Source organism: Carettochelys insculpta, chromosome 5, assembly GCF_033958435.1.
Source record: "Carettochelys insculpta isolate YL-2023 chromosome 5, ASM3395843v1, whole genome shotgun sequence".
Taxonomy (NCBI): Eukaryota; Metazoa; Chordata; order Testudines; family Carettochelyidae; genus Carettochelys; species Carettochelys insculpta.
Genome location: NC_134141.1, coordinates 37,392,513 through 37,408,247, shown reverse-complemented (window position 1 = coordinate 37,408,247; position 15,735 = coordinate 37,392,513). Strand labels below are relative to the sequence as shown.

General features: G+C 42.8%; 1 protein-coding gene across 1 annotated transcript in view; it reads right to left on the bottom strand.

Moving 5' to 3' along the window:
- The window catches only part of DENND4C (DENN domain containing 4C), a 132,048-nt gene that overhangs the window by 23,226 nt on the left and 93,087 nt on the right, over nucleotides 1-15,735 (bottom strand). The window contains exons 21-26 of the mRNA XM_074994973.1: nucleotides 15,401-15,526; nucleotides 13,645-13,779; nucleotides 7,440-8,596; nucleotides 5,384-5,567; nucleotides 3,035-3,144; nucleotides 722-897 (exon numbers count right to left, since the gene is read on the bottom strand). Coding sequence (XP_074851074.1) covers nucleotides 722-897; nucleotides 3,035-3,144; nucleotides 5,384-5,567; nucleotides 7,440-8,596; nucleotides 13,645-13,779; nucleotides 15,401-15,526 — 1,888 coding nt within the window. The remainder of the gene's footprint in view (nucleotides 1-721; nucleotides 898-3,034; nucleotides 3,145-5,383; nucleotides 5,568-7,439; nucleotides 8,597-13,644; nucleotides 13,780-15,400; nucleotides 15,527-15,735) is intronic.

Genomic DNA, 15,735 nt, shown 5'->3' with positions numbered 1-15,735 from the left:
GACCTGAAAGTCTGTGTTTTCCTGAAGAGGAATTTTTACAGCAGTTTCCTTGATCTAATTCTTGACTCCCCCCTCCAACCCCCTTCTGCCCCTCTGCTCTCTGATTTGCTCACCTTGATAATATTTTTCTGATTTTTCAACCTTAATTACTATTTTTGCTTCTCTTTGCCTTAAATATTGAGTCTGTTCTGGTATGGCTATGGTCTGAAGAAATGGGTCTGTCCCATAAAAGCTCATCACCTAATGAATTATTTTGTTAGTCTTTAAAGTGCTATTGGACTGCTTTTTTGTTTTGCTTGTTGAAGCTTAACATGCGCTCAATGTATAAAACTCATTTGAAAAGCCATCTTAATAATCTCTACAGACATTAGCATTGATTTGAAAAAGATACTGTGCCATTCAAATGAAACATTTATGGGGAATACACTCAAGAAAATGAGATATTTGACAAGCATAAATGAACAACCTGAAAACTCAGTGCTTTTCTAGCTGCTGTTACAATAATCTTCAAAGGTTTAAAATATTTTTAATATGCTTTAAACCCTCATAACTGTACAAAGAGGGAAACAACTAGTGATGTGCCACAGCTAATGTGTCTTTGTTTTGATCCCTCTCCTAAAGAGTTTTAATCTCTGAATATGCATAATTTTAGAACAAAAACCAGTTCAAGATTTATGTAGTGTTAATTTAAAAAGGTAAAGCTCCTGGCAAACCCACTAACCTTGCAGAACCACGCAAGTCTTTAAACTCTACATTAAGAAGAGGTAAGAAGGTATTTTTACAAAATGGACATGTGGTATTCAAATTAGAGTCATCTGCAGCCCATCCAGCCATAATTTCTTCATCATAAACCAACGCTCCACAAACTGTACACTGAGAACAGCTTGACATCAAGACCTACAACAGAGAATGACTATTAGTCCTTTTCACACAGTTTTATAGGGGTAGCACACAAAGTGGCCCAGTAGACAGAACATCAGAATGACAATCTGGAGACCTGGGTTCTGTTCTCTGACCCTGCCACTTACTATGCTAAAAGATATCTGTTAGCCTTTTTGTGCATCATTTTCTATCTATAAAATGGGAACAACAACATTTATCCATTCTGTAAAGCCCTTTGAGAACTCGAAAAAGACTAGGTAAGTGCTAAATAAAAAAGAGTAGCTCTTATTTAGCAATTACATGCCATTTTGATGCAGTCAATATACGCAAAGCAGACAGACATTAACACTGCAAAATAAGTCTAAAGGGTTTATAATTAATCTGTACATTTCTGTTTTCACAAGGTCTTTACAGACAAGGATGCTTTTCAAAAGCTTCACTCAGTGAAAACATGGATACAGGGAGAAGCAGAAATCTGAGCTTTTCTTAATCTCCATTATAAGGCAGGAAGGAGACCAAATGCACATACTTGCTCCTTTTAGCAGTTCTACCATGAGTCAAAATACTGCTGAATTACATGTAAACCAAGTTATATACATGGACTTGGCAAATAAACTTGAAAAATGACTTTTGGCCAATGAAAAGTTTTGCAATTCTAGCTGTGATCAGGTCTGATCTGGGTTATGTTAAGATACTAATGTGAGACAGAAGTTTTTTTTGTTTTTCCTTGATTGGCTGAAGCAACTTTTCACTTGTGGAAGTGGCAGGACTTTTTTTTTTCTCCTCCCCCAGATCAACTATTGGAAGAGAACATACTATAGGGAAATAATTCTGCACTGTTAGGGAGGAGGATTGTATGACCTCAAATCTTTTCATATCTAAGACTCCCTTCTTAGTGTTTCATTTTTCGAACACTTCAAAGTAAGGGCTTCTTTTACGATCCTTTTCATTGTACTATGAGATGGAACAGCTAGGTAAACTCTTCAGTTCTTCAGGGGATCAAGCAGATGTTTAAAAGAGACTGTTTGGGTTCTAGATACCTGAACTGAAACAGCTGCAAGACTGCTATCATTAGGGAAAGCTATTTGTGTTAGTCATGCAGACATTAAACAAAAGATTAAAACACACCGATATACAGAAATGAAAGATGCTGTTATTAGTAAGGAGTGGTTATCAAAAAAGAACAATTATGAGGTGACTCGGCTGTTCCCCATTTTATTTATTTACGTTATTACTGGATTTGACCCTGAGAGGTGCTGAACATTTCCAAGGCTATGTCTACGCTAGCACCCCCACTTTTGAAAGGGGAAAGCTAATGAGACATCAGAATATGCTAATAGCCACAACAATGAATATGCAACACCTCATTAGCATAACAGCAGCCGCAGTGCTTTGAAAGTGCTGCTTTCCATCACACGTGGCTTGTCTACATGGGGTTCTTTTCGATAGGACCCCGCAGACGTCCAAATCTCCTTATTCCTATAACCAAATGGGAATAAGGGGATTTCAACGTCTGCAGAGTCCTTTCGAAAAGGACCCCGTGTAGACGAGCCGCGAGCAACCAAAAGCAGCACTTTCGAAGTGCCACGGCCATCATGATGCTAATGAGGTGCTGCATATTCACTGCAGCACCTCATTAGCAAATCCCAATGTGTCTCATTAGCATCCCCCTTTCGAAAGGGGGTGCTAGTGTAGACACAGTCCTAATGAAGTTAACAGAATAAAACAGCACTTTGCACCCTGAGAACATAAGCAGCCCATATATTAAGTGTTTCTTCATATAGGTTGGAACTCCCTGGCCCAGCACCCTTGGGACCTGAGGTGTCCCAAAGGAGAGAGTTTGCCAGACCAGGGGACGTCAGGCCACTCAAGGTGGCCCTGCCCAAATCTGGCAGAAGTTTCTTGCTGCTGGCCATGGGGGCTCCACACCCTGGGGACGCAGCACTGCAGGGGTCCCTTCCTTGGGCGAGCAGCTGGCTCCACTCTCAGCAGGTAGGGCTACCTGCTGCCAGGCTAGCTAGGCTCCCAGCCACTGGAAACCTCTCTGGCTGGGGATCTCTGCTCCAAACAACATTCATGGTTCCGAGAGTCCCAGACCAGAGAGGTTCAACCTCTACCACAATATTTTCTAATACAAACTTAGACATTTTACCTCCATTGCACAGTTCTGGAAAATGCTGGACAAACTGGTATTGTGGGAAGATCCATGTTCTGACTTCTCAGAGTCCATGACTTTCACGCTTCTTGGGAATGAAACCTCACCTGCACAGGAGCAATTAGATTCTTTATTCAAAGTAGATGCAGTTTTTCTTCTTCAAAAGGGTAGTTTAACGAACAAGAAAAAAGTGACACTGTCAAATTAAAAAAGAAATATACCTACCTATCTCATAGAACCAGAAGGGACCTTCAGAGGTTATTGAGTCCAGTCCCCTATACTAACAGCAGGGCCTATCACCACCCCTGACAGATTATTTTATATATTATTTTTCATGTATTTTCCCCAGATCCTGAAATTGCCCCCTCAAGGATTGAATTCACAACCCTGGGTTTAGCAGGCCAATGCTCAAACTGCTGTGCTACTAAGGTTTAATATGAGTGAGTTTAATACAGTGACATTTTAATGTAAGTAGTAAAATGAAGTTCCTTATTTGCTATTAACAGAGATCATTCCTGTCACTTTTTCTAACAAATTTCACCCAAGAAAAAGGAAAAAAGGAAGTTGCAAAGCAAAAATATTCCCCACACTGGAGTATTGATATACAACCACAAAGAACAAGAAAAGGAAATCAACTGAAGAAACAGCTAGGGGTAAAAGTGTCACACCATGTGCTCAATGGTCATGGCTGAGCAAAAAACAAGGATAAACTTATGGGTGATACTGGGGGTGAAGGTGTCTGATTCTTTAGACAGGACTGTGTCCAGGTTCTGCACCCCACATTTTAGGAAAGATGTGGAGAAATTGGAATGGGTCCAGAGAAGAGCCATTAGAATGATTAAAGGTCTAGAAAATATGATCTGAGAGAAGATTAAAAGAACTGGGTTCATTTAGTTTGGAAAAGAGAAGGCTGAAGAGGGCACATGATAGCAGCTTTCTAATATGCAAAGGGTATTACAAGGAAGAGGGAGAAAAAAATATTCTCCTTAGTCTTTGAAAATAGGACAAGGAGCAATGGGTTTAAATTGCAGCAAGGGAGGTTTAGATTGGACATTAGAAAAAAAATCTGTCAGGGTGGTTAAACCCTATAAATTGCCGGCAGTGGTTGTAGAAAATTCATCATTGGAGACAGATATTTAACTAACCTGTGCTTAACTAACAGGGATGACAGAGATGGAAGGGACTGGACTTGATGACCTCTTGATCTCCCTTCCAGTTCTAGTATTCTAGAACTTTGAGATTCAACCAAAAATCCCTTGCAAAACGGTTATTCTTCCCATTTGTTCAGTCCGGTTCAACTTCTGCCACTCACAGTAAGCAGTTTTGACTGCTCCTTTCATTTGCAAGGGAAGCTCATCAAAAGGCTGTCACCTCCAAGTCTGCAACCCATCTCCCTCTAGGCACATGCAGTCCCATGGCTAGGGCAACCACTCTCAAAATTTAACTTCACTCCCTTATATAATATTCCTCCTGAGGAACAGCACATGGAAGGCCTTCCTGCAGGCTTAACATTTCTAGCAGATGTTCTAGGATAGGGTTAAATGAAGTTCTCTTCTCCAGGACTGACTAACCCCTATCTGCCCTGGGCTACAGTGGTTTGTAACCCTGAACACTGAGGATATTAGAGTTTATTACATTTTAGAACTGAGAAGATGACACCACCAATGTACATACTTAGAAATACTCATTAACCACTTACAGCAAGATCTTCACAACAACTCAGAACCCAGCATCTCCTATTATTCAAAATGGGTGCTGAGCACATCTGAAGATCTGGCCACATCATTCAGGCTTAGTCAACATTGAGATCAGTTCAAATTTAGGTGACAGGTCAAATTTAGAAGTAATCAGTTTACACACAGGGTCCATTCTGTTAATTTTAAGGGTTTATAAGGTTGACTTTTACGCTCCTGCTTCACACAAAGAGTAATGCAAAATTCAACCTTAATGTAGTGCAGACAGAGCACTGTAAAATTCGACATTCTTTGCCTCCTGGATGTTTCCCACAGTTCCCCAATGTGACCACTCTAGCCATCTCTTTCAGCTCCCATCCCTTCTCCAGGCTGCTGGAGGAAGGGCAACATTCACTGCCCCAGGAGGGCAGTGAGTAGAAGCACACCATGACTGTAAGAGACACAAAGCCCCCATTGCACAACCACACTGCCATCCTTTCCCCTGCCACCTCCCTCCTTTCCTTGAGCCCATGGGAAAAGGAAAAGGCTCAATGCCCTAGCAAAGGGGAAGGAGAAATACATAGTGATCACCACTAACCCAGCCCCTAGGCCCCCCTCCAGCCCTCTTTACGCTGTATTCCAAAAATAATGAATTAGAAAGGAAAGTTCAAACCTGCTGTGTAGTGCTGTTTCCCTACATCTCCACTACTGCTGTTGCTGCTGCCAAGACTGGTAGTGCTTTGCGAGAGTTCACTGGTTACCAACCCAGGGATTCCTGGTTTTGGTGACAGATTATCTCCCAAAATATGATCTTCAAAACCAGCAGGAAAGGTGAAGTCTGGTCGATGGGTTTCTTCCTTTAAATCAACAAGAACTTAACATTTTTTCAGTGTCTTCAGAACTACATGCATCACTCAGCAGTTACTAAAAGTAATTCATGCAGCATTATTGTTTTAAACTCTTTACAAACAATTTAAGTCCCATCTCCTGACCATATGCTGCAGATAACTGGCAGTAAGGATAGCTGACAGAAGAGAGGAAGAGCTTTAAGAAAAGACATGAAGGAGAATATTTGTGGCAAAACAGAACATTGATTGTTAGGTGTAGGGATCACTGAGAAAAAAAAAACAGGTGCAGAGTCCAAGGTGCAGGGCCAACAAATGAGTATACTAAGGGCAAAAGCAGAACAAAAAGAAAGGTAAGGTCGTTGAAGTACAGAGAGCAGAAACACTGGTGAGCACAAGAGACTTTAGGGCCTTAGAAGTGATGCCAAACTAAGTTTTGGGTAAAGAAATAAAAGGGATCTAAAGTGTGGAGTGACAACTGAGTGTGTGGCAGGACAAAGATTACTTTAGCACTTGAATTTTGGATAGACTGGAAGGGGACAGAGAAAAAGACAGAAGGACCACAAAAGTGGAAGTTGCAGTTTTGAAGATTGGATATAGGAGAAAGTCAGAAAGATGACCTAGATGATGTGATCTTGGGGGAAAAAGGAGGAGAGTGGAATTGTTAAACATAATGAAAAGTGGCAAAGAACAATGGTGAGAAGGAAAGGATAAGAAATTCAGTTCTGAACAGGCAGAGTTTGTATGAGACATCCCGGGGAAGAGAACAGGTGAGAGAGGCAGATAATTAAGATGCAAGACTTAATTTAGAATTCTCAGCAAATACAAAGAGAGAAGCGGCTGACATGGAACACCCACGGGATGTCGAAACAGGAGGGGAGATGAAATTATGAAGTATTACTGTTAAAACAAATACTGAAGGAGAAGCCAGAAAAACAGAAAGGAAAACCAAGTCATGGTAGCCTAGTCAGGAAGGAAAATGAAACAAGTAAGCGAAATGTTTAAGGCAGCAGATAGATCAAGATGACTAAGGTAAAAGCAATACATTTTAGATTGTCTTAAAAGACCATTATTTAAGAGGCCCGGGAAGGGCAGTTTCAAGTGGAATGGAAAGAACACGAGTCAGGTTGGTGCGGATTAAAAATAGACAACTGGAAGAGTGGGAGTCTAGGCAGTATGAGTAAACAGTATGTTCCAGGAATTTGGAGAGAAAACTTAGGAGAAAGCATCTAGAGAGGCAAATTGGATCAAGAAGTCTTTTCAGGGGGTGGGGGAGGAATGCAAATATATTTACAGGCACGTGGGCATGACATGCATTGGGATGTGGAGGGAGAAGAGAAGAGGAGAGAAGAGATTAAAACCTCACACTTCCACTTCAGAGTCCCAGCATCTTCCCTTGAGTCAGTTTAGTCCTCACCCAACCCCCACTCCCCAAATTTTTGTCTCCAGATTTCTGAAGAATGCTGTTTATACTTACTGCCTGGATGTCCTCTACTACCCTGATGTTTCTAAATCCCCAATCTACCACCAATTTGCCTTCTTTAAATTCTGCAATTTATCTTTACAACAAAAGGACTTCTAAAAAATTCACACACAGTATCGCATAATAATGCAATAAGTTTTGATCTGGTTTCATGCTATATTTTGATAAATCATGGACACTTCAAAAGTGATTTTTGCTTACAGTTTCTTTAATGAAATAACTGATGAGGGTTCCAGGGCATAGTTTTATCTCCTGAGCAATAACACTTAAATCCAAAAATTTGTTTGGCTCAATAAAATTTGAATAAATTGATTATAAAAATAAAGCACATTAAATAGTCAAATATCTTGAACAGCAATGCCCTCTTTCCCATAGGAAATATAAAACCAAAATCTACTCGCCTCATCATCTGAGTAATTATATTGTGAGGTTACGGCACCCCACATCTTACTGGCTACAGTAGCTGCTTGTTTCATTCCAGACTTCAGAACATCTAGTTTGGGGCCAGACAATATATTGTCTAACTTCAGGTTGGATAAAGTTGTAACCACAGAGCCCAACGAGCCATGCTGTGAAGAGCGACCTAGAGAAGTCAATGATGAAAGACGTTCTTTGTGGACCCGCAAATAGGTTTGTTGCTTTGGTCGCCCCATAAAGGTTTTAGACCTGGAAATTACGGGACTCCTTCGATTTTCACTCTCCTCTGGGGCTGGTGGGACAGAATCTGAAGGTAGGCTTGATCTCCTCTCTTGGGAGCTACCGAGTGTACCTGAGGCTGCTGCCTCTCTGCTGTCTTGCTTATGGAGCTCCAAACTGGAAGACTTGCTACCCAAGGGACTCTTAAAATTCATATAGCTTTCTATTTCATCTGCCAGATTACGTGCTGTAACTGGTGACATAATCTTTTCTTCAGGCTGTGAGGGGTTTGGTTCTGCAGTCTCGGTAGCCAGCAAAGATAAAGGGTCCAAGCCCACTTTAACATCTTCTCTTTCAACAGGCTTAATCAATCCATGGAAGCTATTCCTTTTATTTACTGAACTTCTGTTTTCTGTTTTCTGGGGTTCTGGTTGATTACCATCCAAAAGTTTGGTGTGACTGTTCTCTGCTTTGGCCACGTTGTCCTCACCTCCATTCTCAATATGATCTTGCTCATCCCCAGGCTCCGCCAGTACTAGTGAAGACGTAAGCTCTGGTTCCCAAGCACTTTTGCTCACATGAGTCCTGGTACCACTCAGCTCAGAGACCTGCTGGTCACCCATACTGTCAAAGCTACTGGATATAGTAGCCTGAGGGGGTGACATGTTTGCCCCAGATAAAGCTGCTGTGAGGATCTTGGCATCTGCTCCCATCATTATTGCTATTTCACTAGTGTTCAAGTCCAAACTTCCTTTCTTCAGCAGCATACCTGTTCTGCTGTCAGTGCTAAAACTGCAGCTCCTCTCTGAAAAGAGCTTTTGTCTTTTCTGCCCTTTTTCACCTGTTTTCTTGGGAGAAGCCTCATTGAAGACTGAGTCATCAGCTGGATCCTGAGCTACAAAGTGTGGGCTAGATGCAGTTCCTAAAAAAGAAAGCACAATTCATTAATATGATACCTTGTTCTTCTCCCAACATATACTGCTAAGGGAATAAATTAAGCAAAGGTCACACAGTCTGCATTATTTTTAAAATGTTATATTTCCTAATAAGAATGTGGTAAATATACTTAAGAACAACTCTACACAAGTACCACCGACTTAGGAGTCATAGGTGGAAAGATTAACACTAAAGCTAGTGCATTGATTGGTGACGCATCGTATTTAGCTTGCATGAGCAAGCTGCAGCGCACAGGCAAATATTTAAATTGAGCCATCTGGCTCACCAGCCTCTTTGATGGAGAGGTTGAGGCTAGTGGCCGTGCTACAGAGGAGCTTTTGTAGATCCCAAAAGCCCACTGGGGACGAAGGGGGACAATGCTGAGGTACCAACCACCACCTCATCCTGTGAGGAACTGGAGGAAGCCAACAGAGGTTCTGCCTATGCCTTGTCCCCTAGCTGGTTGGGGGTGGGGTGCAAGGAGCAGGGGAGGTGAGACAGGGTTAGGGTCTGAGACGACAACTGTGTGCGGACTGCAGTAGAAGTCTGAGGCTGGGAAGAGGGTAGGGTGCCCTGCACCTGGTGATATGCCCTGTGTCCACAACGGTCACTGGGGCAGCCACCGGGAGGGCTCCCACATCCTTGTGAAGGCAAAGGTCCACTGGGGTTGAATGGCCAGAAAGGACTCAAGCTTCATGAAGCGAGGAAGGTGAGCCCAAACGAGAGCGCAACAGGAGTACCAAACCAGTAGGTGCCATTAGTGTGGAGCAGTCTGGAGATGATTACCTCCAGGGCTGCAAAAGGAGGTGGCACCTGTGTGGCAAACTGTGCCAGGACCAATGGGAACACCTAGAATGCAGATGAGAAGAATGAGATCAGCATGGAGATCGAGACCAGCATAGTGAATGAGACTGGCTTGCCAAATAGGACCAGTGCCAAGATTGGGACCAACAACCAAGTAGAACTGGCAAGAAGAACAGGATGGATGAGCAGAAAAGACTTTCACTGAGCTCAAAGCTGGTGAGAAGACCATGAGCTGTGCCAAGAAACACTTGTGCATTTCGAAGAACAGAGCTGAGACCTTCTATCACCACTGGTGCACCTGGTGGACAAACCCAAACTAGGGAAGTGCCAGGACATTCAACACCCAGAGACAACATGTTGTCAACACTTGGTACGGTGGGCAGAACATGCTGATGATCTGGACGTAGAACAGTAACTGCCCGACAAAAAAGCCCTCAAACACGCGCAGTCATGTGTATTGGGATGGAAAGGGTGCCGCAAACAGTCAAGCCAGGACTCTAAGTGGTGCTGGACTCTGATTAGATGAACACAAGCAGGAACAGGTGATCCCATCATTGCAGGCTTGCCTCTGGAGAAGTGCCAAGGGGCAGAGGTCTCAGCCTGCTCTGGGGACCACAGGATCTTGATGAGACCCCACGCCATCTGGAACGTATCTGGTATAGATGAGCGGCTGACCAGTTCCTCTCTTGAAGAATCCAGGAGAATAGGACTCAGTGCATGAGACGCTGGAGCATCAGTCTCAAGTCCAGAGGCCCCCAAGACCTACTGGTAGAGGCATCACCTGTGGAGGAGCTCTCTTCACCAACACAGATGATTTGGCTTGGGAGCCCATGCCAGCGAATGGGAGCGACATCAAAAAAGAGGCTTCAGGGACCACCAGTGCTGACAGGAGTCTTTCTTCGGCATCAGACCCAGAGCTGAGGATGGCATGCTGTGTGCCAAAGAACTCAGTGCAGATTCCATAAGGAGTTGCCGAAAGTTACACTCCTTAGGGGTCTGAGGCTTAAAAGCCTGGAAGATCTGACACTTGTCGGCCTTGTGAGTGTCTCACAAACAACAAAGGCACAAATTGTGGAGGTTTCTTGTCGGCACAGACTTCACGCAAGAGCTACAAAACTTGAAGTCCTGGGACTTTGGCATGCCCAATTCCAAGAGGGGAAACAGGGAGAGAAGGGAGAAACCCCTTCTTCACCCATTGACTTCTAACACTAACTAGAAAATCTATATCTGAAAGAACTATCTACACAACGAAGCTAAGGAATCCTGGTGCACTTACAAAGCACTCCAGCCACAGTTTTGGGGTAGGAAAGAACTGAGGGGCAGTCAGGTTGGCAAGGTGATACATAAGGTGCAGCACTGGCATCACGCTAAGGGACTCCACAGTAAATCTGACAGGCAGGAGCTAGGGTAAAACTTTCCAGCAGCTCTGCACACAGCCAAGCACACCTACTTTAAATAGATATGATCAAGCATTCTAAGAACCCAACTGTCTACACAATAGAATATATGGACACAAATCAAACATGAAGAATGGTAACATTCAAAAACTAGTAGAAGAGCACTTCAGTGCCCCTGGACACTATGTAACAGACTTGACAGTTGCTACAGTTCAGCATAACAATCTTCAGAAATAGACTTCACCATGAGCTGGAATTTCTCATGCAAACTGGGTCTCAATAAAAAGACAAGTGGCTAGCTCAATACAAAAAGTAGTTCTCTCTCTTTTGGTTTTCACACTCTCTCATCAATTGCTGGGAATGGACCATAACCACACAGAATGAATTGTCCTCCTTCACACTGATGCTCTGGAAAGTCAAGTAATATGCCCATCTTTGCATAGCTTCAGGAGATGCTAAGCTGAAGTTTCCACTTCGTGCATCTGATGAAATGGGCTCCAGCCCATGGAAACTTATGCCCAGATAAATGTATTACATCTCTAAATATTACAGGACATTCCACTTCAATCAGGATTACCCAGACAATTATTGAAGCCTAATCGCTGCTTACTGGGTATAGAGATTTTCCTTTGCTGGGACTCCAACAGGTGATTTAGAGGAGCTAAAAGGTTTGTATGCGTCTCAGTCTCACACTGATGGGAAGGTTGCTCACTTTGCAGTAACTGGAGTTCTTTGAGATGTTGTCCCTGTGGGTGTGCCACCTCAGGTGTGCCAAAGCCGCTGCACCCATGGTTGGCAGATTCTTAGTACCACTCCCCTTGCAGCTGGCTGTGCACACAGAATACTGGCACATGACTGTTGGAACTGTCCCTCCACACACACAGTCAACTCCCTCCTCAGCTCCTCCTCTGACCCAGACATAATCGCATCCAAAGGAGAAGGGAGGAGACTGGGTGGTAGAGTACCCACAGAGACAACCATGTCAAAGACTGGAACGGTCTTCTGGGGGTCTCCACTGCCTTCTGTGTGTCTTGTGCTTTTGGACCTGTTAAAAGGCCTGGCATAGGAATATGTTTATGTTCCCCTTCCTGAGGTGGGCTGTAAGAACCTTCAGAAAGACTTTTGAGGCCACTGATGAGCCGAATGGCAGGAGTGACGGTGTTTAGGGTTACCATCCTGAATTGTTTGTAATGTACGAAGCAGTTGAGTTTTCCAAGATCAAGAATTGGTCTTCAACCCCTGACTTTTACTCTCAGTACTTCCTTACCACCAAAAAGACCCTCCACTTGTGCTGTACTGGGACCTCTTCTATTGCTCCTAGTTGTAAGAGGTGTTGAGCTTCCTCTACAAGCATACCCTCAGATCCTCTTATATAAATTGAGGTCTCTTGAGGTGTGCAGGGGGAGGGCATGAGAACATAAAAACGGCCATACTGGGTCAGACCAAAGGTCCATCCAGCCCAGTATCCCGTCTGCCGACAGAGGCCAATGCCAGGTGCCCCAGAGAAGGAGAACAGAAGACAACGATCAAGTGATTTATCTCCTGCCATCCATCTCCTGCCCTTGTACTGAAGGCTAGGGCACCATACTTTACCCCTGGCTAATAGCCATTTATGGACCTAACCTGCAAAAATTTATCGAGCTCTCTTTTTAAACCCTAATAGAGGCCTGGCCTTCACAGCCTCCTCCGGCAAGGAGTTCCACAGGTTGACTGTGCGCTGTGTGAAGAAAAATTTCCTTTTATTAGTTTTGAACCTACTACCCATCAATTTCATTTGGTGTCCCCTAGTTCTTGTATTATGGGAAAAGGTAAATAATTTCTCTATATTCACTTTCTCCACACCATTCATGATTTTATATACCTCCATCATATCGCCCCTCAATCGCCTCTTTTCCAGACTGAAAAGTCCGTCTCTCTAGCCTCTCCCCATATGGGACTCGTTCCAAACCCCTAATCATCTTAGTCACCCTTTTCTGAACCTTTTCTAATGCCAATATATCTTTTTTGAGGTGAGGAGACCACATCTGCACGCAGTACTCAAGATGTGGGCGTACCATAGTTTTATATAGGGGAAGTATGATATCTTTTGTCTTATTATCTATCCCTTTTTTAATAATTCCTAACATTCTATTTGCTTTATTAACTGCCGCTGTACACTGCGTGGATGTCTTCAGAGAACTATCCACTATAACTCCAAGATCCCTTTCCTGATCTGTCGTAGCTAAATTTGACCCCATCATGTTGTATGTGTAATTTGGGTTATTTTTTCCAATGTGCATTACCTTACACTTACCCACATTAAATTTCATTTGCCATTTTGCTGCCCAATCACTCAGTTTGCTGAGATCTTTTTGTAGTTCTTCACAATCCCTTTTGGTTTTGACAGTCCTGAACAACTCGGTGTCATCTGCAAACTTTGCCACCTCACTGCTTACCTCAGTTTCTAGATCATTGATGAACAAGTTGAACAGGATCGGTCCCAGGACTGACCCCTGGGGAACACCACTAGTTACCCCCTCCATTGTGAAAATTTACCATTTATTCCAACCCTTTGTTTTCTGTCTTTTAACCAATTCCCGATCCATGAAAGGAGCTTTCCTCCTATCCCATGACCGCCTAATTTACATAAAAGCCTTTGGTGTGGGACCGTGTCAAAGGCTTTCTGGAAATCTAGGTATATTATGTCCACTGGGTGCTCCTTGTCTGCATGTTTATTAACCCCTTCAAAGAATTCAGTCCTTGCATGACCTGCACTATCAGTGTAAGGAAAGAAACCAGAGGCAGTTGCAAATTTACTTGGTAACTGTTGTGTTAAACATATTCAGTTACTCACCACTGCTGTTTTTCCTGCCAGTGCTATCAAAAATGCCAGATGGAACTTTCACAATACTGCTTCCCCAAGCAGGAGGTTCTGTTGAACTGTGTGGTTCTGCACTCGGTTGATGCTTTTCGCCAGGACCACCAATCTCTACAGTAAGAAAAGCCCATCTTTAGTGATGCTGTCCAAACAAATTATTTTATCTGCAGTGCTTTGGAAGACACATTTTCAACAGTATATATAAGCTCTTCTCTTTGTAGTACAGTGCTCACAGATGCTAGTCTTTCTAGGGTCTGAGCTTCTCTTGCAATTAGCACAATACATTCTACAGCCTGCAGGACTGGCCTCCATAAGAATAGTTTTTTTTCCTCACCAACTGCACCTTGTGGATGCAGTACTGAGGTGGCTCAGAATGAAAGAGAGCACACACACACTCAGATTTTCATACAGCGATTTCTGTAAATGGTTATAATATGTGAACAGCAATAGTTGCTTTGGTGAAGACATGCCCCAAGTATATCAATCAACATTAAGAATCACAAAACAATTTGCCAGTCTAGAAACTTTATGAAGAACAATGGAAGTAAGGTCATAGCGCGCACACATTGTCAAATCTGCCAGTTTTAAACATATTTCTTCTTAAAATGAATTTAGGAATGATAGCACTCGGTTTAATAGGTGAGATTGCTCGTAAACCAGAGTGAAGTTGCAATTGAAGTAAAAATGTAATTATTATTGACGGTGTACCAATAGTCTCATGTCCATTGTTGGGTTTAGTATGAAGGTACTGAGTGGTATTTATGGGCTGTGATAAACAAGAGGTTAGGTGAGATAATTTAGAGCCCTTCTGGCTTTAAATTCTACGATTATGAGCCCTGATACACGGTGAAAACAGAGGAAGCATATCCATACCCCTGCTGTCCTTTGCTTCTCTACAGATAAGAGGGCCTAATGTGACATGGGAACCAGATTTAGGCCCACCACTACAAATTTCACATAGCCCACAGGACAGTTAATTAGCAAATGGCTGTTGGTGATCACTAATGACATGGATTGGATTGAAACCAACAATTCAGTACTATATTTCCTGTCCGAGGGATCAATTAAAGAAGAACAAACAAGGCTGCTAGAACAATTTTTTAGTAGGGTGCTGCGAGCCATTAAATCAAGCTGTAAATCCTTCATTTAAAGGAAATTACTTCAAGTCATGGGGTGCTATTGCACTTCCAGCATCCCTAGTTCCAGCATTTCTGAGAAAGAGTAATGAAGGACAATCATATAGGTAGTTTGGTAACTACATCTACTAAAAGCCTTTTGTATATTTTAAAGGATTGGACTTATGAGAAGGGGCTGAGGGACTAGGGTTTATCCAGTCTAAGAAGAGAAGAGTGAGGGGGGATTTGATAGCAGCCTTCAACTACCTAAAGGTGGGTTACAAGGATAATGGAGAAAGGCTGTTGTCAGTGGTGACACATGATAGAACAAAGAGCAATGGTCTCTGGTTGGGGTGGGGGAGGTCAAGGTTGGATAGCGGAAAACCTATTTTGCTAGGACAGCGGTGACGTTCTGGAATGGGTTACCTAGGGAGGTGATAGAATCTCCTTCCCTAGAGGTCCTTTAGTACCAGATTGACAAAACCTTGGCTAGGATGATTTAGTTAGGATTGGTCTTGCGTTCAGCAGGGGGTTCGGACTCGATGACCTGCTGAGGTCTCTTCCAACCCTATGATTCTATGGGTAAATTTTAATCAATGTAAATATAAATACTTGACCTCCTGTTAGGTCTTCTGTTTTACAAGAAGAATCTTTTTCTACAAGTGTCTCAGTTGCAAGAACACTATCTCCATCATCCTTCAGGATTTCATCCTTGGATCCATAGCCTTGGTCTGACTGACCCCCTGTTGAAATGAATACAAGCAAGTAGTCTTATAGTTTTCTCTTTTAGACTGAGAAATTCTGTCGCATGTTATTTTACAAGATATTAAAGTGCAATATGTTTGTGCTACATTTAGTTTTTGATAAAGTGAGATTGAGAAGATCACCAAGGCCTAGTACACAAACACACATGCAGTATTTAATTGGTGATGGTAAAAGCAGAAAACAATAG